At 39.0% G+C, this 27455-nt stretch overlaps 1 protein-coding gene across 1 annotated transcript in view; it reads right to left on the bottom strand.

Moving 5' to 3' along the window:
- PTPRN2 (protein tyrosine phosphatase receptor type N2) overlaps positions 1–27455 on the bottom strand; it is a 1559908-nt gene that overhangs the window by 64300 nt on the left and 1468153 nt on the right. The window contains exon 16 of the mRNA XM_043965830.1: positions 4120–4193. Coding sequence (XP_043821765.1) covers positions 4120–4193 — 74 coding nt within the window. The remainder of the gene's footprint in view (positions 1–4119; positions 4194–27455) is intronic.

The following is a 27455-nucleotide window of genomic DNA, read 5'->3' as shown; positions in this document are numbered from 1 at the left end:
GACTTTAAAAAGTCTGCTCCATCTAGCAGACCCAAGAAGAGTTGAATATGGTGATAATAGCAATATTTGATATTTATATAGCACTTTATGGTTTGCAGATTACTATTATCTCATTGTAATATGTGTGCATATAACTATGATGAAAAAATCCTCTTTTAGTGAAACAAATATACAAAAGACTTAGAAGGCTTTATCCATTACTTTTTTCTCTCCATTCACCAGAACTGGTCTCAAGCTGAATTTATTAAATTACTTTGGAATTGAAATTTTAGACAATTTTTCTCCAAATGAGAGAATGAAGAAGTAATTTCATTTTTAAGTATCATTAAAAATTTTAGAATTGTTATTGGTTAAAAAAATTTGTATGCTATGTTGGAGCAAACTGTCATATTAATGACATTCCTCAGTCTGGTGTCTTCAATAATAAGCAAGCTGAGTTTTTAAATGTAGTTGATGGGTTTTTCTCTTCAACACCCTATGAGGGGAAACAGAATTCCCATTTACTTTCATGACCTCTGATTTAAAAGCAAAGATTGCACATTATTTACTACTGGATGATTTCCCTGAAATTTAATGAGGACTAAGTACAAATATGACAGATGTAATTATCGTAGTTTTATTCTGCACAGTCAGGGTCTCCTTGTGCTGTAATTGCAAGCTTTTCATTCAATTGCGGGTAGCAGAGTTATTATCAATGTACTTTCAGTGATTTCAGAGAGAGGAGGTAAAGTTGGTATCCTCTGGCTCATTCTTATAACCCAGAATTTGAAAGGAATCCAGAATGTTTGCTCATAGTATGAAATTTTTTAAAATTCATGAAATCATTCTATGGAATTGTACATGCTCCCAAAAGTCACTTGCCTAAGGGGACTAACAGATCAGCCTTGGATTTTAACAAAAGTTGAGACTAGGCATTTCATGAAAGAATATACAAACACACCCCTAAGTGTATATGCATATACATGGGTGGCTGCCTTCCTTTGGCAAATACTATCTTTATAATTTAGATTCAAGGTAAGGCTGGAGCAGCTCAAACATCTGGAAGCTGGGCTCCTGGCTCTATAAAATGGAGATAGCTTAGTTACAAATACATTGATGTAATTCAATTCTTTCTAGATTTGAAAATAATTGCTTTATTTTTTTACTCGATTCTCATGAGATATCTCTTGGCTTCTTGGAGGGGGGCGAAAAAAGAAAACTGCTCTTTTCTTTCAATTCAGACAATCCTGGTCTTGTGCTATTAACACTCACCTTGCTGACACAATGAAAAAAATAGCCTTTTATAATCCAATATCACAAGGCTTAATAACCAAAATACCACTAGGAAATTCTGATCATTACTGAGGTTATTAAAATAAGAAGATGAAGTGGTAAATACATGAGCTACATTTTTGTTAAGCCATGACTAACTTTAAAAAAAAATCCTAACTGTATCTTATTGTATTAGCTGGGAAAAAAACACTTAAGGGTCCCTAAAATGGGAATATTGTAAACATAAGTGAAACAAAACTTGATAATATTTTTCCGGGAGCGAAACAATCAAAACTATTTGATTCATTTGTTCCCTTTAAAAAAAATGATATGGATGAGGGTGGTGGGGGCAAAATGGGGAGTAGTCAATATTTGAAATGTTTTGCTAAAATCTGACCAACTTTTCTAACTATTCAATTATTAAATCATAACTTGATTTCTTTTTTTTTTTCTTGGTGAGGCAATTGGGGTTAAGTGACTTGCCCAGGGTCACACAGCTAGTAAGTGTCAAGTGTCTGAGGCCGATTTGAACTCAGGTCCTCCTAACTCCAGGGCTGGTGCTCTATCCACTGCGCCACCTAGCTGCCCCTTGATTTCTTTTTAGATTCACATTTTAATTTTGTGAGAATCAGGTCTCAGATAAAGTTCTCTAAATAAGCCCTATAGATTAGCACAAACAATTTGTTCGCCCACAATTCTTATTATTGTTACTACTATTATTGCCACTTACTTCCTTTCTGATTTTAATCATTGAACCTACATAGCACTGACTCCCCTTAAAACCATGGTGAGAGGAGGTAGTGTTAGGGGGTAGGGGCTGGGGGCTAAAAAACTAATCATGTGACTTTTCCATTAAAGGCAGGGTTCTTTTTTTCCATGTGGTTATTCTGAACCAGGGAATATCATTTACTCTCTGGCACATAGGAATCAGAAAGGTAGCAAGTGGTAGACAGAAGCCTGGCCTTGCAGTCAGGAAGACCTGATTGAGGGCAAGCCTCTGATACATCCCAGGTGGGTCACTGTGCGGATCTCTTGTCCTTTAAGTGTCCCAAGCAACTCTATGAGATTATCTGCATAGCAGTAGCTCTTCCCCTTCTCTTAGTGGGTGTTTCTACAATGACAACTGCCAACACATCGGAATATAGATTTAGAATAGGAAGAGACTTCAGAGGTCATGTAGATGAGGGCTTCTTTACCTGAGGCATGTTAACTCAAAAAAAAAAAATCCCACAAAAAAACCCCAACCAAACTTAAAAAGGCTATTTCAATATAGTTGCTTTTCTTTGTAAACCTAAATAATTTATTTGATCCATTTAAAAATTTGTTGAAGAGACCCACCTGTTCTAGGTCACATAACTAGTCGGTTTCACAGGTCCAGATTTCTGGGGATCATACATTGGGTCCCCTTTCTTCCCCCCAATTCTGATGCTGTGAAAATGGACTATGTGAGGGCTGGGGCTTAGTGTATTAAAACAGATAAACCCCAACAACTATACCAAGTAGTTCCTTACAAAGAGTTTCAGGTTCGGTTCTAGAAGGCTTCTCTGGAGAAACAAAGAAGCATCATTTTGATTCTAAAACAATTGACTGTGTAAGTGAATTTTGCCAGGTAGATACAGAAACTTTCTGCAACTTCCTAATGCTTCCTCCTTGGGATATCAGCCTCCTAAGTTAAGAGGCCAACTACTTTTTTCTCCCTATGATCTCAAGTGGCAAGCATTTGATCCATCATAACTTTGTAATCTTCAGAAATATTCCTGTCACCTTGCTTCCTAGAGACACCAAATTTAAAGAAAAAAACCTTAAAAGGGGGGGGGGGCTGGAAAGTAAGCAAAATCCCCCCTACCTTGACATAGAGATAACAAATTCCCACGGCTCAGCTTTCAGTTTAAAATGCCACTAAGTAGACCCTCTTAAAAACCTGTCTTCTGGCAGTTTCTTTACTTATAGATAACAGCTTATCTCCTTTCCCATCTGCAATCATATTCATCACATTCAGTTTTGAAAAATCTACCCGAGTCACCCCTTGAAGTCTGACTTTTCACCCTTTTCTTCCCTCTTCCCCCCCCATTCTGTTCAGTTAAGATTGTTTTTTTCAACCTTATCTGTTTACCTTCAGCACACAGAAGAAAACAAAAAGTGAACAGGATGAGATGAGGCCCACATTAGAAATGGGTGGGTAAGGCATCTCTGGAAGGCATAAATAGTTCCTATTCAGTGGGGGGCCTTGGGCCAAAGTGGTTTATGAGAAATTGCCATGTCAACCCCCCCCCCCCTCATAGAGACAATATTTCACTACTTTCTAAGTGTTGGTTCCTTAAATAAAGGTACAATCAGGAAGTAGTCTCTTTTTCTTAAAAAAGAAAGTCTTCCCCCACCAAGGGGATTAACCCATTAATTCTGAATCTGACCTGGAGACATCCACCATTTAAAAAAAAAGTGATGGGTTTGCATTCTGAGGCTATTTCTAGCCTTTCTCCTGAAGGAAAGAATGGGAAGCAACTGAGAAAAAGACTCAAAATAACAGAGAATCCTGCCCCAGAGTCACAGGTTCTTTTAATGGTTTCCTGGCATTCCACCATTCACTGATCTTATTGTCCAATAAGTTTATTGTCTAAACCTTGGATCTACTTTACCAGGCTAGAAGCTCCTGCCCATGGAATGGGGTCTGAGCAGGCCATATCTGTAAGTTCAAAGGAAACACTTCTACAGCGGGTCAGGATTATTATTATTTTTTTTTGGCTAACCCTGTCTCAAAAAGACATTCCTGGCTATTTTCCTAAATTAAAACAATACTGGTGATCTGACCACGTTAATGCTACCCAAAAGAATACCAAGAGTTGACATAGGATCAATTTAAATACTTACGATGGGACTTGCATTGATGTAGTCAGAATTGTCGTGGCTATTTTCAGATTTCAAAAGTACCCTGGAATGATCATCTGTAAGCAAACCCAATGGAAAGAAAAAAAAAAGACATAATTAGATTTCCTCTCAGTACTTCCATCTGCCTGCATGTTACGCTGCTTTAATAATGAATGACGACGCTGTCCTCTCTCAGGTAATGCATGTATATACCATATGAGACTTCTATTCCTTGAGAAATTTTCAAATAATTTTTTTTCCATTAAGCCCCAAAGTGTTATTCTACAGAGGTCTTTATTCTGTTACCCTTCCTGTCCCTGTTTTCTGTCTGGTGCTGCTTCTATTTTAAATGGATGGAAGAAGAATAAGAAAACAGGAAGGGGAAAGGGACACGCATTTTCCCCCCTTGGCATCCTGTAAGTTAGATTTTTCTTATTTTAATAGTGAATATAGTGATTAAGTTTTCATTTGTGTTTCATATAAGCCAGCCTTTGCATCCAAATCATAGATCCATTAGGACAACATTGAAGAGGCAGATTGACCTAGTGACTAGAAAGTTGGCCTTGGCAAGGCCTTCAGGTTTTGACTGACATATACCAGCTGTGTTGACCACAGGCAAGGTCACTTAAGCTCTTGTGCCCAGGTCACAAGTTATATTGAAGATGTGCCTAGGTGATATGACTCTCCATGTTGGTGCACACCCCTCCCCCCAAAAAACCCCACATATTTTACCTAGGACTCAGAGCCTTATTAATATATGATAAATAAATAAAACTAAGACCAACCAACTTTAGGCTAATTCTTGTTTTATTTTTAGGCTAATAGTTAATAAGATTGTGCAAACTATAAAGGGCAGTGGCCTAAAGAGTATAGAAACCTTTTTTTTTTTTTTTTGCTGGGCAATGGGGGTTAAGTGACTTGCCCAGGGTCACACAGCTAGTGTCAAGTGTCTGAGGTCATATTTGAACTCAGGTCCTCCTGAATCCAGGGCTGGTGCTCTATCCACTGCACCACCTAGCTGCCCCGAGAAACCTTATTTTTAAAAGGAAAGGAGGAAAATATGATAAAGGAGAGATGGAAATGGAATGAAGAAAAAGATACATTTTTCATGAACAGAAAACATTTGCATAATATTGTCGGCAGCTACTTTATTTGGGGCTTAAAGTAATTCCCTATCCACATAATCTGTGGCCTGTTAATTTCAGTTTAAGAAGAACAGATCCCTCAGTATATCAGTGACATTCCTGTTATAATACACAGTCTGTCCCCAAAATCTTTAGGGATACCTTGTATATCCTGCCTCTGTGTGTGTGTGTGTGTGTGTGTGTGTGTGTGTGAGAGAGAGAGAGAGAGAGAGAGAGCGAGAGAGAGCGAGAGAGAGAGAGAGAGAGAGAGAGCGAGAGAGAGAGAGAGAGCGAGAGAGCGAGAGAGAGAGCGCGAGCACAACTTTTGACATTTGTCATTTTAAGGGAAAAATCACAGGAGAAGTAAACATAGGGTCAGAGAAACTGGTTTGCTCACGCAAGGTAAAATGAAGTTTGGTGACATTCAAAGTTCAATGAGTTATTTTCCCAGTTGCATCTGACACTTTGTGACCCTATTTGGGGTCTCCTTGGCAAAGATACTGGAGTAATTGAACATTTTCTTCTCCAGCTTATTTTACAGATGAGGAAACTGAGGCAAACAGGGTTACATGACCTTCCTAGGGTCACACAGCTAGTAAATGTCCAGAGGTTGGGTTTGAGCTCAGGTCTTTCTGACTCTAGGCCCGGCCCTTTCTAGCTGCCCATTCATAAGGCTGTATAAAACCCAAATGATTCCTTCCTCTCCTTACTTGTTTTGCAGGGATCTATCCACCTTTATTTCTCTTCTCTTAGAAAGGTGCTGCCTAAAAATCTAATCTGATATAACATCCTGAGATCACATAGTTCTTTCTTCCAGTAAAAGGATTTTTTTTGGTGTTATATGCAGAAATATATAATTTTTTTCTTTTACTTAAAAATATAAAGACAGCCTGGGTCCAGGAGGCTCCAGAAACCCATTAGCAATGGTAATGAACTTTTTAACCTTCATCGCCAGCCTCCAAGGCAGTTTAACAGGAGAGACCTCCTTTGCCTGTTGGCTTCTGGGAGAAATGGGTCAAATAGTGGTTGAAAATATATAGGAACTTTTTATTTAAAATTTGATTTTTCTTTCGTTTCTCAGAAAAATTGCTCATTATTATTTTTTAAGAAACTTTAGGTCTTGGAAAAATTTGAGGATACAGAAATTGATAGAATTTTTTTTTGTAGGGAACTTGAAGTATTGAAATTCCCTCCACCAGTGCAATGGGCAGCTCCTCTATAATTTATGATTTTTAGAATTTCTTGGGAGCCCTAAGAGGAAAAATGCCTTGCCCAGGGAATACAACCAGTATGTCAGAGGAAACCAAAGCAAGCTGTTGAAGGTACAGAAGGAATAATCTATTATAATCAAACTCTTCTAGGGCAGGGCTTCTTAAACTTTTTCTACTCATGACCCCTTTTTGCCCCAGGTATACAGGTACATAAAATAGGTATACATAACTTTTTCCTTTTGCCAAATTTTTTGTGACCCTCACATTCACTTACTGGGCCCCCATATGGGGTTGTGACCCACAGCTTAAGCAGCTTTGCTTTAGGGAACCTTTGGAGACCACCTACCTTTCTGGTGGATTTGACATGTTATGAAAAAAGAATATGTAGATTTTGCCATGATTGATTTCACTGATACAAAGAGTTCTGGGATGAGGAAACTCTCCGCAATGTAGGTTGACACCTTCTCTGCAATTTATAATCTTAGAAAATTGTCTGGAGGAATGAGGTAACTTGCCCAGGGTGCCAAAGTCAGTATGTGTGAATGACTGGACTCAGAACAATACGTCTTCCTGATTCAGTTCCACTACATACTGACCATTGACTACATACTCTTGCTGGAAAAAACCAAGATATATAAATCAAAGATCCTATGATGTTGTTCCTGAGTTCCCTTTTCATCACAGAGAGGGGCTCGAATGGGAGGAAAAGAATATGGTGAAGCCAATAGAGGCGGATGCAGTTTTATGTACTCTGATATGAAATGGTCTTAAAAGCAATGTTGATTTTAGCTGCCAAACCACTCTGCTAGACTATAAAAGAAGTGATTACTTAGATGTGAAAAGTGATATAAAAATACTGTGCACTAAATGACCTTGGCCTCTTACAAAGAGAATAGAAACTATGAGATTCCAGGAAAGTGAATTTAAAATATTCCAGAAGGGGAAAAAAACAACCAAAAAAAATCCCAAACCAAAAACTGGTCAGTGGTACCCCGTTGGTTCCCAAACACTGCCACAGAATTCAGGCTCTCAGACATCATTTGCATGGCTGGGGACTGACTTGCATTTTGCTCAGAAGTGGGCACCCTTTTCTCAAGGGCTACACTAGGGTCTCATTGTTCAGGCCTCCACAGAAGGCTGGCATAAAAGAGCAGGGTTGCTGGCTGCTTCACCGGGACTCACAGGAGCCTAGCTTCATTATAAATATTTTCAACACAGACAACTTTAGGCACTTAGGATAACACCAATGAGGGGGCTGCTCCTCATTGTCTGGGAGAACTTTGCGATGGGCAGGGTCACTATGGAAAGAGAAGGTGGTGGTGATGGTGGGAGCATCATTGAGGGGAGGAATTACAGAGCCAGCCAGTGCCCATTTTAAATGTGCTCAATGCCAGCTGGAGACAAACCTCCCCGCTCCTTGTAGAGCTGAATAGGCACTTAGCAAGGTCTCAGGCCTTGCAGAGGTTTGTCATCAACAAAAGGGCAGGCCAGGAGAGGCGAGGCCTGACAGGCAGGCTGGCCCCCAGCGCTTTGTAAGCAAACCAGCAGCAAAGAAAGCAGCTCCCACCCTTGCAGGGCTTTGGGGGAGGCGTGCCAGCTGGACTCTCTAATGGAGAAATGTTGGGGAAACTGATTGGAATGAAAATGCCCCATGGTGACCTTGCTGTACTCTGGCTGGGGGAGGGGAAGGAAGGAGACTTGCACCTGAGCCTTAGATCTCTGCTCTGTTTTTTTTTTTTTAATTCTGCTTACAATGGTGATGTTTGCCCTATGGAGCACTGCTTCAGTGTTTGCTTGAGATCAGGCTATCTGAGGCAGGGAGTTCAGACTTTGAGTTGTGGTTATTTTTCTGTTTCTAAGGTGCCACTCACTCATCTGAAAAAAATGGTGCATACTGTAGTATTATTATTTTTTTTAATTGGAATATGTTTCATCTTGCACTTGAATAATGTCCCATTTGTGACAATTGGAGATTTCCTGAGGAAGAGAGAAAGGGGAGTTAGGGTAGCAGGGGAAGGATGGTGTCACAAAACCAGTCCTGGGAATTAGTGGTCTAATGGGTAAATCATTAAGCTGGCATGTGTTAGAAACCTTTATTTAGTTCCTGGCCTGGCTTTGCCACTTGGATAGATCATTTAGGCTTTCTGTCATTCATTCATTCATTCATTCATTCATTCATTCATTCATTCATTCATTCATTCACTCATTCACTTACTTATTTAGCCTACAAAACAGACAATAAGACTACGGTCTCTACTCATTTCATGGAAATTTTATGAGGACCAGTGAATGGGATGATGCATCTGAAGCTCCGAGATTCTAAAAAATTCATCAGAGCCAGCACTGAAAGATTAAGCAATTTGCACAAGGCAAAAATCAAGCTGGAGCTCTCGAGAGCATAAAAAAAACCCCAGGCTTATCCTGTACTTGAGTTATTGAATTTTGTCCCCTCCTGTTCTCAGTAAGGAATATCTTCCCACCCCTTTTGTGCACAAATTTCCGGCATTGGCTTGAAAGTATTCTAGAGGCTTTAAATTCTCTAGGCTGGATCTTGGTTCCAGTAATTGTTAACCAAGAGTTTGCTTCAATAGCTAAGTCTGTGAATTCTCAATTAAAAATATCAGAAATCATGCATGCGAATCATCATCTCTCCCATCTAGACCAACAGCTTGAAGAGTTAGTTTCTTGTAAGAAAGAATCCAATTTAAAAAGAAGGAAGAAGGAATGAACAGATAAAAGGAAGAGCAACAACAAAACCCCCAAAACATGGTGACAAGGCCCACAGGGACCTCTCTCTTTGAATCCTTAGGATACCCTCCCATCCCTGATGCTCACTACTTGTATGACCCTGGGCAAATCACTTAAGCTATTTGGGCCTCAGTTTCCTCCTCTGTAAAATGGGGGAGGGGGTTGAACTAGATGGCCACTGAGATGCCTTCTAGCTATAAATCTATGACCAGTTGATTTATTTAGGAATTCTAATATTGCACTGTATTTTTAGTTATCTTTCTAAACATATATGTCTTGTCTTCACAATTAGATTGTTAATTCTAAGAGGGCTGAGACCACACTTTTATTATGAAGAGAGAAAAGAAGAGAGGCCTCTGAATAAAGCACTGGGAAAAGGAAGGAATTTTCAGTGGCCATACATTTAAGATGGGTTTAAAAATATGCACACATAGCAAGATATAAGCTATTAAAAATACCTAACATTTATATGGAATTTTATCATTTTCAAAGTATTTTTTACATATATTGGTGATGGCAGAGGAATTGTTATTCCCATTTTAGAGATGATAAAACTCCACGACCAAGAAGTGATTTGTCCAAGGTCGCAAAATTAATGGTGGAGCCTGAAATCCAACCCAGTTGTGCTCCTTCAATGTTGAATAATCACTTCTCTTTTAAATTGTAGTCTTGTGGAGTGTTAGAACTAGAATGGGATATTAAATATCATCTAGTCTGTGTGACCCTGGATAATTCACCACAGCTCTCAGTGTTCCAGGCTTCTTTAAGGACTACAAGTTGCAGAGTAGTTGCCAATCTGCACTGGTCACGGGCATTTCCTCAGCAGAAGGTTTATACACTCATGAAATCACAGATCTGGAAAGAGAACTGTGATGATGTAACATCAAGGGTATGCAAAAACACATACCTCTCTTGGCTTGGGTCATTTTCTCTGACTGTTCCACATGCCTGGAATATTTTCCCTTTCTCATGTCTGACAACTTATTTCCTTTAAGTCCCATCTTCTAAAGGAAGCCTTTCCCAACCCCTCTTAATTCAAGAGCCTTCCCTCTGTTCATTATTTCCTACTTACCCTGCATATAGCTTGTTAAAAATATTTGTTTGCTTGTTGTCTCCCCCATTAGATTGTGAGCCCCTTTAGGGCAGGGGCTATCTTTTGACTCTTTTTGTAGCCCCAGCACTTAGCACAGTGCTTGGTATAGATGGCACTTAATAAATGTTTATTGATTAGTTATTGATTGACTGGCTATATCTTTCCAAATGAATTAAAGCTAAACATGAGGTGCCAATGATACTTCCTTTACTTTCTCAGAGACCTACTGGACCCCTTCCCCCCCAAAAATCCTCTAAAAAGCTATGTCCTGTCTATAACTATACTGCTAGCTAAATATGACTTGACTCATTAATAGAATCATGGATCTAGAACTAGAAGGGACCATAGATTTACAAACCCCTTATTTTGCAGATATGGAGGAAGACTGTGAAGGAGGGTAAATGACTTGTTTAATGTCCTAAAGATAGACAATATCAGAAGTGGGATTCAAAGCCAGTGTTATTTGTGCCCTATCTTGCCACTGGACCCAGATGACTCTGGAGGAGAGAGTGAGGTTGGTAACTTTGCACAGCCCTCCTTCACTTAAAGTCAATTCAGTGCAAGCCATGACATCACCCCAGTGTCACAGTATGCTTCAAAAATGAAGGACAAACAACAAGCAACAAACTGTACTGTACAGCACAGGTCTGTCTTGGCTCCGATACAAGCAGACTTAGTCAAAGTAGAAAAAGGACCTTATCTGTAATATAGTTTTGCCATGTACATCTATTTAGATAGCATTATAAGCAAGGGATCAGTTCTCTGAATACTAAAGGGCCTTAATAGGCATGGGTTCCATCATTAATGGAAAGGGAAGGTCTTTATGATGTTGGTGATTTGTAATGAAGATAAGAGCACCTTTTAATGTTACCTGACCACAGTCTACGCTGATCATTCTGGATGAGATGTCTTTGTCTTTGCCAACATATTATGGAATCATTCAAACTTGTGATCCAAGGATCCCACTACTAGTTTTATACTTGTACTGATAGTACAAGACCTATCTCTACAAAATATCCTCTATTGAGGCTAGCAGGATGCATTTGGACAAATCAACTAGCCAGAAAGCCCACAACTGCATTCTTTTTTTGTTTGTTTGTTTTTAGTTCCTTGTTAACTGGCATGGTGGAAATAGAATAGGAAACAAAACAACCCGGATCAAATAAATGGATATAACAGGGACTAACTTATCACCCTTTTTTTTGGTGAGGCAATTGGGGTTAAGTGATTTGCCCAGGGTCACACAGCTAGTAAGTGTCAGGTGTCTGAGGCCGGATTTGAACTCAGGTCCTCCTGAATCCAGGGCCAGTGCTCTATCCAATGCGCCACCTAGCTGCCCCATCCCTTCTTTTAACAAATGGCAAACTAACATGCAAAGTTTTATATATTATCCATCACAACCACTCTTTTATACTGTTTTTAACTCACAATCTGTAGGGGGTAAACTATGAGTTAAATGGAGTTTGCATTCTCAAATGATTGCATCAGCAACAAAGGTGTTGCTTTGGAACTCTCTAAAAGGGTTCTCATGGATGACACATTTTGATAAACTGGGATTAGTGCTAATGGACATCAGGAGCATGCCAGCTGATGGTAAAAATCCGTACAATGGTAGAAATCAAAATTCTTTTTCATCTCAGTGATGGACAAATTGCTTCCATCTACTTATTTGGTCGATGGAAGAGGATTGGTAGTGTGATGCTAAGTAATATTCACTGGAGAGGAGACCAGTAAAGTTATCATTCCCAGTTCTATGAGACCCCCAGACTTTTCCTTATGGTTTAACCTCTTAGTAAAATGCACTGAAGTTGACCGTGATAAAAGGTTATCAAATGTGCCACAATCGATCTAAATATAGAAACCACTTATTCTCATATTATTTGTAGAGGGAAGCCCCAAATAAAGGTGGCACAGAATATATAATTCAGAGATGGATACAGATAGAACAAACAGTATCTTTGGCCTTTTGAGAGATTCAAGAATGCTAACAAGTATTATTAGAAAACATATACTCAAGAGTTACTATTCAGAAGAGGGAATAGCTCTCCAGGAGGTAGTGCATCTTCTTAGCCTCCATCAGGACAACAGTATTTTTAATAAAGGAAATCATCTCTATATCTAGCCTGAGGATTTTTGTTTTTTTAATTTGTCAAATGGGTGCCACAGGATTTAAAAAAAGAATTATTTTCACTGATGCTCTTAAAAAAATGCTTCGGTTCTTAATGATGCTCTCCCCACTTCCATATCTCACTAGAGACTTACCTAGCAAAACAAACAAACAAAACAAGTAAAATAAGAAAAACCAATAAACGCACTGGCCATATCTGATGGGATAAGCCTTATTCTACACCAAAGACAACTACCTCTGCATTAAGGGGAGGGAAGCATTCTTCAATCATTAAAGTCACGATTAGTCAATGATTAGAGTTCTGATTTCCTTCAATATTATTTTCTTTCACATAACTATGAGCATTGTGTAAATTGTTCTCTTGGATGTGTTCACCCACAAGAATTTCTTAGGCAAAAAAGCCACCCGAAATCTTTCAAACTGTCCATTTCCAGTGACAAGGCAACACACTGTCCACCCACACATTTGTAGGCAAAGTAGTAAAACAAGTCAAGAATACCCTCTTTTCCTTTTCTTTTTGAAGATTAAAAGATAGTTGGGATACCAAGATGTCAAAGCTCTCATTACCAGTTAAGGTCTGTAGAATAGCTTCTTTCACCACCAGTGCCTAGAAGTCATTCTCCACAGTAAGTGATCAGGACTAATCTTGGATCTGAGATGAGAAAATTCACCTTCTTTCCTTCACTAGAGAGGTGGGAACTACTGGTGTGCAATGTTGCATAAACTGTCAGCTGAGGTTGGTGCACTGGATGATTTTACCAAACTTCTTTTTTCTCGTTTAGTTTCTGTTACAGAAGGGTTGATGAGTGGTGGTGGTGGTGGTGGTGGGAGAAGGTATATTACAAATCCATGTAATAGAAAAACAAAATATATCAATAAAATAATGATTCAGCAGGATGAATAACAATGGACTCCTGGAACATAGAAAATCTACCAGCAATTGGGGAACAACAACCTTCCGCTGGATTAGACACATGTGAGTGGGAGCTTAATGAAAACAAACAAACAAGGACAAAAACATTTATTAAGCTCTTACTGTAAGTCAAGCACTGTGGTAGGAAGTGGAGATACAAATATAAAAAATGAGATAGTATGTGCCTTCAAGGAACTGACATTTTACTGGGTTGTGAACTAAAGGAGGGCAACACAGGGAGGGTAGACTTTATGGCTACCCTGAAATAGATTCAACCCTGGCATGCTGGAAAATCCTAACAGCCCACTCAGAGGACTTTAGTGCTCTTTCCAGAGTTCCTTTTGAACAAAAATATTAGGCAGATGGAGACCCAAAATGGCAAAAAATGACAGGATCTAAAAATATCACTAACAGTCCCACCCAAAAGAGACCTTAGAAAAAGGCTGCTGTTTATCTATTAACTTTTTTAGTCCCGTTAGTACTAGTACAGAGAGGTAAAGGTGCTGTTATTGATGATACATTCATATTAATCCAGCATTTTGTCATCTAAGAAAGTACTTTCCTCACAGCAACCCTTAACAGTCAAAGGTTTGTTATCCCTTTGAACCAATGAATAAATTGAGGATCAGAGAGGTTGTGATATGCCCTGGGAAGTAAACAAAAGAACCAGGACTTTAACCCATGGTTTCCAGCTCCAAGACCAGTGATCTTTCCATTATAGCATAGACAGAAAGAAATATATACAATAAGGTCACATAATTTGGGAGTAATGGTACTCACTTATAAAATGCCTTAAAACTTAGAGTGACTTTTCACCCCAACCACCTAGTAAGGTAGGCTGTAGGGATACTATTAGTTTGATTTTAAAGATGAGTACACTGAAGGGATTTGCCCAAAGTTATGCAGCTAGAGGAAGTCAGAGCCAGGATTAGACCCTCATTTCCTGTCTTCATGCCTGGTGTTCTGTGTTCCTTCCCACTACAGCCAAGTGTCCTTCAGCAGCTGTGTCACATGGAGACAGGCAGTGTATTATGATGTCAGCATGGAACTGATTCAAATTCAAGTGGACTGACCACCAACATCTTTGTGGTGAAAGTGAAGTTGAAAACTTAAACTTTTCTAGTGTTAAGGTTATAAAATGCTTGAATATAAAACAAACTTTAAAAAAATACAATATGAAGAGCACTGTGTTTCACAGCAAAACAGGCTGTTGTTCATCCTTCATTTTAGAAAAGGACTAATGACATCACCATGTGGCACAACAAAACAGTGGATGATGGGTGGTGTCTTGATTTACGCATGAATTGGATTTAGGTGAGGTAGAGTTGCACAAAGTCATGAGCCTTTCTTCCAGAGTTATCAAAGTCCAATGGGAGGACAAAAGTCAAGACTAATGGCAATAGCCCAGGATGCAGCGGATGACCTTGGTGTCTTCAATACCTGACCAAGTTCTAAGCAGTTCCACAGCATGTGCTTCAGCTGCTGATGAAACGAATTGTTCTTACTTGCCTATTTCATGGGGGTGGGGGTGAGAATCTTCACATGCTTGGGATAGACATCTCCCTAACTCACCAATGGGTTTGAGGTCAGTTACCCTCAACCTGGTTAATGAAGCCCACCCTCCCTAGATGGTTTGGTTGCTGTGCATACACAGTTTCTTGGAGCCACAGGTGAGAGCTGGGTGAATCAAGTGGACACCAAAAGTGGATGAGCAACTCTGAAAAGGGCTTCTCAAACCCTCACACCAGAGGTGCTAGTCTTCCCTGAACACTCCGTACCCTCCAAAATAAACAGGCTAGAAAGAAGTGTAAAATGTGGCTGTTAATCTCAAACCTAGTTTAGAAGATACGGCATATATACATAAATAGATAACTACTGGTAGAAGGAAATAAATATGTTAGACATTTTCCTAGGGCACTCTGGACGGATCTTTCCTTTGTCCCTATCACCTGTGATCAGATATTGTACATATCTGTGGACATGGTGTGTTCTTTTCCTTCCCTCTCCTCCTCCAGAATCTCTGTCTTCACCCTTCCTCCGGAACACCAGCTTTTTGAGGAGAGGAACAGCTTCATCTTTCATATTTGTATGCCTAGCTTGGTGCTCTGTACATAATAGGGACTTAATAAGCACTAGTTAAATTTGAACTTTAATCATTAGATGAATGAGCCCAACAATGTTTAGAAAAGCTCACGTCCTCTACATGACCTATTGGCCTGGTTTCAAGTGAAGAAGAACCATGTTTAAACTTGAGGAAGTTACTGAATCAAGAGAAGACCTCAGTGTTGTAGCATAGCACTCTGTCTCATGGGGATTGGGGAGGGGGGATGAGGGTAGTTGTCAAAGGTACTGGAGAGGAGGACATTCATCTAAAATCCCAAAACTTCCTTAATCCCTAACATTCAAGGAACCTTTACAAGTTATGGAACTGAGAGAAGAAACTCTTAATTTTGTAATCACCCTCAGAATTCAGTGAAGTATTTTAGAGGATCTTTTCAAGTCTTTATAGCCAAAAATTAAATTGGTGAAGGTAAAAATAACCATCATCATTCTATTCTCCAGAACCAAGAATGCTTGGACATCTCCATTTTTAGCCTAACAAATGACATAATTTACAAGTGACTATGAAAGCCATTCCTCAGATAGAGATACTCTGCCATTTTGGGGGGAAAGGGTGATCTTTGGATAAGCACTTAATCTCCCTGTGACTCAGTTTCTTCATATGGAAAACAGGCATAATAATTGTACCTGTCTCATAAGATCATAATGCATATATAGTACTTTGCAAACCATAAAGTGTGACACAAATGTTAGCTATTAAAATTACCATTATATATAACAAGGGGCATTGTGGATAGAGCGCCAGACTCAAAGCCATGAGTTTGCATCCTGTCTCTGACATATACAGGCTGTGTGACTCTGAATGCTTGACCTCTCAGGGCTCTAAGTCAGCAGTTCTCAAAGTCTGGTCCAGGGATGGAGGAGGGGGCATCCCTGAGAACTTTTCAGGAGGTCCACAAGGTCAAAACTCTTTTTTCAAGACAATACTAAGACTTTACAATTTCTCTTATGGCAATGCTGATAGATATAACCCATGTAATTAAAAGTTCATTGGAGGGTTTTGAGGCCAAGCAGTTTAAGAACTGATGCTCCTGGAAATTCCCCAAGGCATAATGAAGAGGGAAGGAGACAGCAGTGTGGTATGCCGAGAAGGCTTACTTTAGAAGCTAGCACTTGACCCGAGTCCTGAAAGGGACTAAGGATTTTAAGAGGTGAAAGTGGGGAGGGGGGATAGAGATGGGAGCTGCAGTCATGTGTACTGATTGACTTTATCTATCTATCTATCTATCTATCTATCTATCTATCTATCTATCTATCTATCTATCTATCTATCTATCTATCTATCTATTTTTGCAGGGCAATGAGGGTTAAGTGACTTGCCCAGGATCACACAGCTAGTAAGTGTCAAGTGTCTGAGGCTGGATTTGAACTCAGGTCCTCCTGAATCCAGGACCAGTGCTTTATCCACTGTGCCGCCTAGCTATCCCCCGCACTACTGATTGACTTTATTTTATTTTTATTTTTGGAGGCAGGGCAGTGAGGGTTAAGTGACTTGCCCAGGGTCACACAGCTAGTAAGTGTCAAGTGTCTGGGGTTGGATTTGAACTCAGGTCCTCCTGAATCCAGGGCTGTTGCTTTATCCACTGTGCCACCTAGCTGCCCCTACTGATTGACTTTAAAAGAGTTCAGTCTTTAACATGTCCCAAACATAGTTTTCACTCAAAGGTTAAACAGGAACTATGAGAAAGGGTCCTTCAGCTATTCCTTAATTATTAGTTGTTGGGAAACTAGAAATATCTGCAACTTAAAAAAACAAATCAAGATTTCTTTGGATCACTCAGAAACAAATGAAGAAAGACATTCCAACCCAATGAACAATGAGTCATATATTGGTAAGAGTCAGAAGGAACCTTAGTAATAATTTAGATCAACCTAGTTTTAAGAATGTAGAAACTAAGCACTAAAGAGATTTAATGATTTGCTCAAGGTTATACAATCAGTTATGGAAGAGCCAGGACTATATCTTTCCACTCAGGGTTCTTTCTATTTTACTAATTTGCTTAAAGTCTGAGATAAGGTTTTTAAGTGAATGTGCATCTGAAAGAAGCTGCCCTTTTTTGTTCAGTTGTTTCTCAGTCATGTCTGACTTTTGGGGATCCCATTTGAAGTTTTCTTTGCAAAATTATTGGATTTTGCCATTTCCTTCTCTGGCTGCTTTTACAGATGAAGAAAGCAAGGCAAACAGGGCTAAGTGACTTGCCCAGGGTCACATAGCCAGTAAGTGTCTGAGGCCAGATTTGTACTCAAAAAGAGGAGGTCCTGCACTCTTTCCATTGTGCCTCCTTTAGAGAGCCTTATGGAAAGCAAGTAGTCTTTAATTATTGCATCCAAAAGTTTACTTAGCAATTCAGCTGTTTGGAACTTGGAATTCATTTCTCTACAGAAATGTGAAAAATGCTTTAAAATGACAGTTAGGATATCAAACGATCCATATCTATTTAAAGTGTAATGTAACCAAACTACTAAACACCCTCTTCATGGATGAAGATTCCAACCCCTTCATGAGCTAATAGATGGTCTTCAAGAGATGCTGTGAACAAAAAAAGAAAATAATCACCTTGGGGCCAGTGTAATGGGAACCTTTCCTCAACTTAGATTTTGCTGGTCTTCAAATTACAATGATCGATGGGTCTGTACTCAGAGCCTTTCAATTCTAGTATGATCAGTCAGAGCTTGCATTTGGTCAGAATGGCCTTTGAGGAACTAGCACCATCATCATGGCCATACACGGTCAACTCCAGTGGAGGTTGAAATAAGAGTTCAACTTTAGTGCTAGTTTGAATTCTAGGCACTATGTGGATATACGAGAGAAATGGAGAAGAAAGAGGGGGAAGACTTTTTTTTTTTAATCAGAGTTGACTCTTGGAGAAATTTTGAAAAATAGATAAAAGTTTATCTTTGGCATCCTTCCCTTCCCCTTTCTGTACCACTTTTCTCATTTCTAGTGTACCTTTCCTCAAATAGCACTGTCCTCTTGCCATCCTGGCAACCCTCTCCGCCCTCTCCTCATACAAAAGCACAGCATTCCACTCTGGCTTCCCCAACTTCTCAAGTGTCCTATACTTAAAAATGATCCTGTCCTTATACTCCAAGTCACAACTCCCACTTCCTCAATGAAACTGACCTGAAAAAGGTGTTCGGTGGCAAAGGAGTTGATTAGATTAATTCACATCTCTATGTGTATGCCTCGCGGTTTCTAATCACCCTCAAAGTATTTGCAGTTTTAGAAGATGCTTACTATCCACAAATGGATTTCTAATTAGTGGAATTTCAGTACATGTGGAGGGAGGGAGGAAAAGAGGGAGAGAAGGAGAGAAACAGAGGGGGAGAGACTGAGGGAGGGAGGGAGGAGGGGGAGGGGGGAGAGGTGGAGAGGGAGAGGGGGAGATTGACTGATTGATGCTGGATATGTAGATTTGGGAGTCATTTGCATAGAGATGAGAATTAAATGTATGGGAGCAGATGAGATCATTGAGAGCATAGAGATATACGGGAAGAGGATCCAGGACAGAGCCTCAGGGAATGCCTGCATATAGTGGATGGGAGATAGATAAAAATACAGCAAAGAGGACTTACTTAGAAGGAGTAGTGAGATAGGGAGCAGAAGCTGGAGAGAGAGGCGCAGTCCCAAACTCCTCTACTTCAAAGGGCTCTTGTGATTTTAAAAGTGTTTTGTAAACCTTAAAGCGCTATATAAATGTGATGATGATGATGAGAGTTATTGCTGTTGTTACCCAAGAACAAGTTTAGCTAAGTTCAGAGGCTCTTCAAAAGAAGTTTGCTAGCTGAGTGTTGAATTTTTAGTTACAGCAATTTATGAAGATAATCTACTAAAGTATAAATTTAAAAAATAATTCTCTGAATAGAATAAGCATACCAAAGAAATTAGAGTTCACGGAAATAGCAAAGAACATAGTTATTTGGGTCCATGATATCTTTCCCTACTGGTCCATAAATTCTAACGAAGTCAGGGATGATAGCCATGTAACCTTTGAATCTTCACCTGGCAAAGTACTCCGATAACAATAGCCACTAATTAGGATCATAGAGTTGGACATAAAAGGGACAGTAGAGATCATCTAGTATAACTCTCTCTTTTCACAGAGAAATCTGCATAGCTTGCTGTTAGACTGTAAGCCCCATGAAAGTAGGGATTGTTTCATTCTTTGAATTTGTATATCCAAAACCTAGCAGAGTGTCTGACATATAGTAAGTCCTTAATAAACGCATGCTGATTTATTGACTAAGGTTGTAAAGTACTAAATGGTAGAACTGGGGTTAGAACTCCAGTCCCTTACGTCCAAGGTAATTCTTTTTCTACTGGGGCATGCTTCCTCCCATAAATTCTTGCTGAGTTAAAAACTTTGAATTCAAAAGCATTAAGTCATAAGGTTTAAGGAACTCCACTGAAATGCCTGCTGGATTTTGCTTATGATCTTCAGCATAAGGAGATATTAGAAAAGGAAATGGCAAACCATTCTGGTATCTTAGCCAAGAAAATCCCAAATGGTGCCATTAAGAGTAGGACATGACTGAACAATAACAAAAATAAGGAGGTAGTATGCAAATGTATGTAGGGATGGAGACTGAACTTTTGATTTCATTGGTACAGGATGTCCATTGAGGAAACTTCCATTACCAGGGCACATAGGTGCCTTCTCTGCTTAGAGGACTAACAGTATGTGTTACAAAAGGAACTTGAACACAGGACCTCGTGGTTCTAAGGCTGACTCTCTGTCCACTACGCTATTGTTTGGCATTTAAAGCTTTGCAAAACCTGGCCCTTAGCTACCTTACTGGTCTTCTTTTACTTTCCTTCCTTCCACGCACCATGACTCAACTAGAATAGACTATTTATGATTTCTTGACCATGACACACCATCCCCCAATTCTGTCCCTTTCCCTGGCTGTCTCCCATGCCTGAAATACTTTCCCTTCTTCATTCCTCCTTTCGGTTTCCCTGGCTTCCTTGAAGTTTTATTTTAAATCCCACCTTCCACAAGGGTCCTTTCCCAGATCCCTTAATGGCTAGCACCTTCTCTCAAATTACCTTTCATCTTTGTATATATCTTGTATGTATTTTACAACTTGTCTCCCCCTTTTGGATGTAAACTTCCTAAGGGTAGGGACTGTATTTGCCTTTCTTTGTATTCCCAACACAGCATAGCACATGGCACATAACACACTCATTTTTTTCATTTAATTTTATTTCAGTTACATGTAAACAACATATAGTTGTAAACGCACAGTTGTAAACAACTCTGTTAATTGTGTGTCTCATACAAATGTACACACACATATATCCACACACATATATATATATATACATAATTACATATATATAATTATATGTGTATGTCATATGCATAACACATAGAGTATTGGATTTAGAACCAAGAAGTCTTCGGTTCAAATTCCACCTCTGATAATTACTTGTTATGTAACCATTGGCAAATCATTTAATCTCACTGAGCTTTGGTTTTCTTACCTATAAAATGGGGATGGTCTCCATCTCAAAGGATTGTTGAGAGGATCAAATATGATAGTTTATCTAACAAGTACTCTATACCAGTTATTATAATATAGGTAAATATTATATGTGTTAATTAAAGCCCTAAATTATCTTTTCTAAAACTTCCATCTATTCTATAATGAAATTCTAACTCAAAAGAGAATAGCAAATTCTTTGTAGTTTAACTCTATTGAATAAATATGAGATGAGTAAACCTTTGAGCCCTGGGCCAATTTTGACTCTCAACTTAATGAATCAGATGTCCAAGAAGTGGAATCCATATTTCTACTTCTGTCCCTTGTAAAAAGGCAATATGGGTCTCGGAAAGGACATAAGGAGGTGTCACTTTCATGTTACAGAAGGGTCAGCTAGGTGGCACAGCGGTTGGAGTGACAGGCCTGGAGGGAAAACTCATCTTCCTGGGTTAAATCTGGCCTCAGACACTTACAAGCTGTGGTGACCTTGAGCAAGACAGTTCACCCTGTTTGCCTCAGTTTCCTCATCTGTAAAATGAGTTGGAGAAGGGAATGGAAAATTGCTCCAGTATCTCTGCCAAGAAAACTTGAAATAGGGTCATGACAAATTGGACGTGACCAAAAAACAGATGGACTTCACCGGTTCTAAATATGTGTTCACAGAATCATAGGATTTCAGGGTCTCAGAGATCTCAGAGGCCATCTAGTCTAAAATATACCTGAAAAAAGAGATCCCTTCCAAAATATACCTGAAAAGTGCCCATCCTGCCTTTGTTTTAAGATTTCATCTGAGGGACATTTCTCAAGGTAGCCCATTCCACTTTTAGATAGCTCCTAATTATTATATTAGGAACTTTTCCCTAACATTAAACCTAATTTCTATTTGCAGTAACTTCTACTCATTAACCCTCATGGACTAGACAGAACACAAGACGTTCTTTCAAATAGTTGAAAATAGTATGCATTTCCCTTTCTCTCCCTCTTTCCCTCTTCCCTACTCCCACTACACTCCTTCAAGGTCTTGGTTGCTATATCACATCCTTGATTCATGTTGATGTCACTCACATTCAACTAAAACACACAGACCTTTTTCCTATAAGCTTCTGCCTAGCACTGCCTTCCCCATTTTGTATTGATTTTTTGAACCTTTGTGAGGTTTTACATTTACCACTATAAAATTTCCTCTTGTCAGATTCAGCCTAAAGTTCTATCCTTTTGAGATCCTGTTGAATCCTCTTTCTGTCATCCAATGTATTAGCTTCATCTCTGTCATCTGCATGTCTGATAACCATACCATCTATGCCTTTATCCAAGTCACAGATGAAAATGTCAAACAGTACCAAGTCAAGGACAAATTTCTGAGGTGTTCATTTTGATAAATATATAAAAAGGTCTAATTTTTAATTGGACAGTGAGTATTACCTTGGGGAGGCAGCAGGTGGCCTTAAGAAGTCAAAATGCTAAGAGGCTCTTTGTCTTAACAATGTAAGACCTTGCTGATAAAAAAGAACATGAAATAGTTTCAGGAAGTACAGTTGCACACTCTTTGATATTCCTTTCCTTTGAAGGTGGCTTGTTCCTGGCCCCTCTGCAAGCTATAAATTGTCTTAACTGATAGTATTTTGTTCCCTTTGTATGTATAAAACCCTTTGTGTTAACCGACTCTTTGGTAGAGAAGTCCAAATATGAATTTCATCATTAGGTCTCTTTCCTACCACTACAATAAATGAAGCTTGTTCTTGATCATAATTTGTTTTGTTAATGAAATATATTTTCTAAACACATTGAAGACTTTCTTCCAAGTTGACAGCAATCATTAATGACTATTCTTCAGCTTCAGCCATTTAACTAGTTCTGAATCTAATCAACTGCATTACCACATAGTCACATAGTGGCATATTTTCTATACAAGGATAGTACAAGAAATTGATCAAATGGTTTGCTAAAATCTAGAGAAACTCTACTGCACTCCCCTGATCTTCTAGTTTAGTAACCCTGTCAAGCGAGGCAACAAGCTTAGGATGACCTGTTTTTGTTGAACTCATGCTAGCTCTTTGTGACTACTGCTTATTTTTCTAGGTGTTCATAAAATATCACTTTGATAGTATGTTTTAGAAGTTTGCCAGGAACTGAAGCCAGGCTTAGTGGCCTATGGTCTCTATTCTCCTTTCTCTTCTAAAGACAAACAAACAAGACATCAGCCTCCTTTCCAATCTGTGACTATCTCTTCTATCTTCCATGACCTTTTAAAGGTTAGTAACAAGGATTAAGTCATCACATCTGCCATTTCTTTCAGTATCTCAGGATGTATTTCAACTTGGTCAGGTGATTTGAATTCATTAAAGACAATGAGGTGATCTTTCACTATTTTCACATTTCTATTAGGTATCAACCCTAATAGCCCTATTTATTAGAGTTTCATATGAACTGTTTGGGAGATATGTATACCATTTTATATTTGTCTTAAAAAACCAAAATGACCAAATTAAGTTTTTTAAGAAAAGAATTCTCTTGTCCTTGATCTATCTATTCTGTGAGTCCAGGTAACAGATGCTGGGACTTTAGAAGGAAAACAACTCAACCTTCCTTCTGTAAAAGAGGTATTGTTCACAAATTATGTTATATCTAACATACATACTCAAATAGATCTGTGGTATCACTGATATGATTATTTCCTGTAACAATGTGGATCTCAGCTGACCAATCCCTGCTTAGCTTGTGGGACTCTTGTCTATGTCCTCCCACAAGTCTGCCACAGGGGATCCACCTGCTGTTCTAGGAATCTTCTCATCCTTCTCCTGATGCTTCACAGATACCAGAGGAACAAAGAACTTCTCCACTGGTTTTTGCTCTCACTACATAACCAATCAATCTTGTTTTTCCATCACATATGATGGAAAAATGAGACATCCATTACTCTGGTTCTCATTTGTAGCTCTATATTTGATATGCATTGCAGCCTACTCATACCCACCATGTGCCTCTCTTATTTTCAAGTTGTCTTCCTTATTAGACTGTGAGCTCCTTGAGAGCAGGGGCCATATTTTTGCTTTTTGCCTTCTTCATATTGCCAGAGCTTAGTACAGTGCCTGGAACATAGTTGGCACTTAATAAATGCTTGTTGACTGACTCTTCATCCATATGGTTTTTCTATATACATTGTTACACCTAACACTTTTGAATCATTGCACATCTCCTAAGATAGTTGCAATGTTCTTCGCCTTGATACAATAAACAACATGCTATTTGTACACAGGAACAACTGAAGGAGCTTATTCTATATGGGAAACCTATGTTATTTGGATTATATTCAATTTTCTTCATGACAATAGCAAAAACTTTTGGTGAATATATATCTCTAGTCTTTTGTCTCAGTTGATATTCATGATTTATCTTTCAAGGAATCCCAAATAAATTTGACATATGGATGAAAGATATTTTTGGAAAGGAGCCTTCAAGGCACCCTTTTGTTTCACTGACACAAAAGCTTTCTTGTAATCAATCAAAATTGAGCACAGTAGGGAGGTTGTATTCTCCACATTTTTCAGTTAATTGTGTGAGAATAAAATGTAGCCCACGAAATATGCTTATTACTCACTGCTACCCTCATTGAAGATGCTCCTGATATGATATACATTCATATGTATAAATATATTCATACAGATGTATATCATTCTCATAAAATTATCAAGGTGGGAAAGTAGGCATAAAGGTCAATAGCTTATGATGTTCTCTTGGTCACCATTTTCTATAATTAACAAGGCTGAAGTTTCTTTGAAATATGTTTTTGGTTTATTTACTTCCTTTAGATACTTGGTGAGTCCATTCCTCAACACTGATAATTGCATCGTCTCCTTCCAAGATCTCTTCTCTGTATTCTTGGTCCTATCCATCTTTGTTTGCCTTAGTGCCATCTCAATCTCCTTTATAAGCACATCCAGGGTTGTAAGCCAGAGTCCAAGATTGAGGGCTTTACTGTCCTAGATGGTCACTAAAAAAAAAGTTCACTATAAAAATCTTTGCTGATGTTTAAATTTTTTCCCCTCTGTATTGCCTGTTTTCATTTTCATACTTAAATGCCTTTGGTGTGCCTTTGCTTAGTTGAGATTTTCACAAAGCTTTCTTTAAGCTGGTTTGACACTGTGTCACATCTCTGGTTTATTGAGTAACACTGCCCTTTAATCTTCCATCATTCTTCTCCATTAGATTTTATAAATGATTTTATATTCTAAACTAGTGTTACCTTTGGCCACAACAGCTCTCTGTCTTGCAAATAAGTCAAATGTTTGCTTACAGAGACAGCTAGGTGGTGCAGGGATAGAGAACAGAAAAGAAGTCTTAAGCTTAAATTGTGCCTAAGACACTTATTTACTACTCTTATTTACTATCAATAATGAGTTATTTTCTATCCATTAAGACAAGATCAATCTAATTCCTGGTGAAATTTAGTCTTCACCATGTCTATAATGTTCTGATTCTTTTTTTCAAAGGAACCATTCTGATATAGAGGCATGAGACTCAATGCTAACTTTATCAATGACTGATCCATATTTTCTCATCTATTTCTAGCAATTCTTACCTATTCCCACCTTTGCATTGAAGTCACCAGGATCAAAGTATATGTGGATTTAATTTGGAGGACCTTATTAAGTTCTTTATAGAATTTCTTTTTATTCTCTACAATAGAATTTAGTGAATAAGCTTGAAAAAAGCATGTTTTTCCTTCAAATACTTATCTTAAACACTGCAATATGAGATAACAAAATATCTCATGAAATGATGCTTCCTGTTGAAGTTGGGTTTATCCCATGAATTACAGGCAACTTCTCAAACTCCATTATTTGTATCTTCAAGGAGAACCTGTGAGAAATCCTTCCCTTCAGCCACTTTCTTCTGGTTTCATTTAAAGTGAGAATGTTGAGATTGAAGCAATTTTGTTCTTCTACAACTAAGTCCCCTCACTAAGGATTGAAAATAAATCTCCCATTTAGAGAACTGAAAGCTAAGTTACAATGTAGATAGATGGTCTAATAATTTTGTGACTCCTAGTATCCTCTGCCCCCTTTTCTGCTCCTTTAGTCACTGTAGAAGCATCTGGGTTCCACACAGGACTGAGAATCACTTTGTATTTTTCATTGGTTCAAGGACATTCATAACCCAAAAGTTTATCACAAAATGGACATTGATAATGAGGCTTTCCAACATTAATTAGGTAACCTTGTCCTCAGCAAGCAGATTCAATCTGCTATTGGGATGAACCCAAAGCATCTTCAGCCTGGTAGACTCTTTGAGAGCATCTGATGTAAGTAGCACAGTCCTCAAGAACCTAGGGTCAACTCTTCATTACAGAATCAACTTTGTGTGTGCTGTATATAACACACACACTATAAGACTTCCAATAAGAATGCTTAACCCAAGGGATTTTCCACTTTTAATGGGTCATGGATCCTTTTGAGGTCTGGTCATGTCTATAGGCCCCTCTTTTCAGAGTAATGTTTTTAAAATGCAAAAAATAAATTATCTAAGATTACAGAGGAAACCAATTTTGCTGAAATTCAGTTTTCACAATAATTAAAAAAAAAACTCAACAAGTTTATAAACCTCAAGTTAGGAGTTCTTAGCTTAAATTTGGCTTTGACAACTAACCTTGGGAGTATATGCTATAGAAATTATTTCTAGGTCCTGATGAAAAAGAGCCAGAGTGAGAGAGACTTCTGGGGCGGAGCCAAGATGGCAGAAGAAAGGCAGTGAGCTCCTGAACTCATGACATGATCGCTCCAAAAAAACATCCAAATAACACCATAGAAAAATGCCCGGAGCAGCAAAACTCACAGAAGAATGTGCTGAAATCATCTTTTAACCAAGAATGGCTTGGAAGGTCAGAAGGAGGGAGTTGCTGTGCTAATACAGGAGTCGAGCCCAACCCCACAGTCACCCTGACACAGATCCAGTCTCAGGAAGGCCTCACCAGGGGAGACCCCCAGAGCCTCTGAATCAGTTAAAGCGCCAGTGTTGTCTGGAACTAAGCTCACAGTCTGGTGAGTGGGCTGAGCCCTGGGCAGGGGGGAGAATACAGGGGTCTATGCTGGTGCTATGGCAGAACTTGGATTTTACACCCCTGCTGAGAACCAGGAGGTAGGCTCGCAGTGGCCCAGGTTGGGGAGGGGCACAGGCTCATCGGGAGCTAACAACCACAACACACAAAGCTGGTTGATTAGCAAGTTGGTCTGGGGTCATCTAAGGACCAGGGAATAGGATGGGCAAGTGAAGAACCTGATTCTCCTTAAATCACACCACCTGGGACTTCTTAAGCTTGGGATACTGCAGCCTGGAAACAGTGCCCCACTTTAAGGAGCTAAAAGTTTAGTAAAAGAAAGGCAAGATGAGCCGACAGAGAAAGGTGAGGACCATAGAAAGTTTATTCAGTAACAAGGAAGACCAAGGAGCACCCTCAGAGGAAGAGGTCAACATCAGGGCCCCTATATCTAAAGCTTCCAAGAAAAATATGAATTGG

Source organism: Dromiciops gliroides, chromosome 5, assembly GCF_019393635.1.
Source record: "Dromiciops gliroides isolate mDroGli1 chromosome 5, mDroGli1.pri, whole genome shotgun sequence".
Lineage (NCBI taxonomy): Eukaryota > Metazoa > Chordata > Mammalia > Microbiotheria > Microbiotheriidae > Dromiciops > Dromiciops gliroides.
This window is presented reverse-complemented; position numbering and strand designations above follow the sequence as displayed.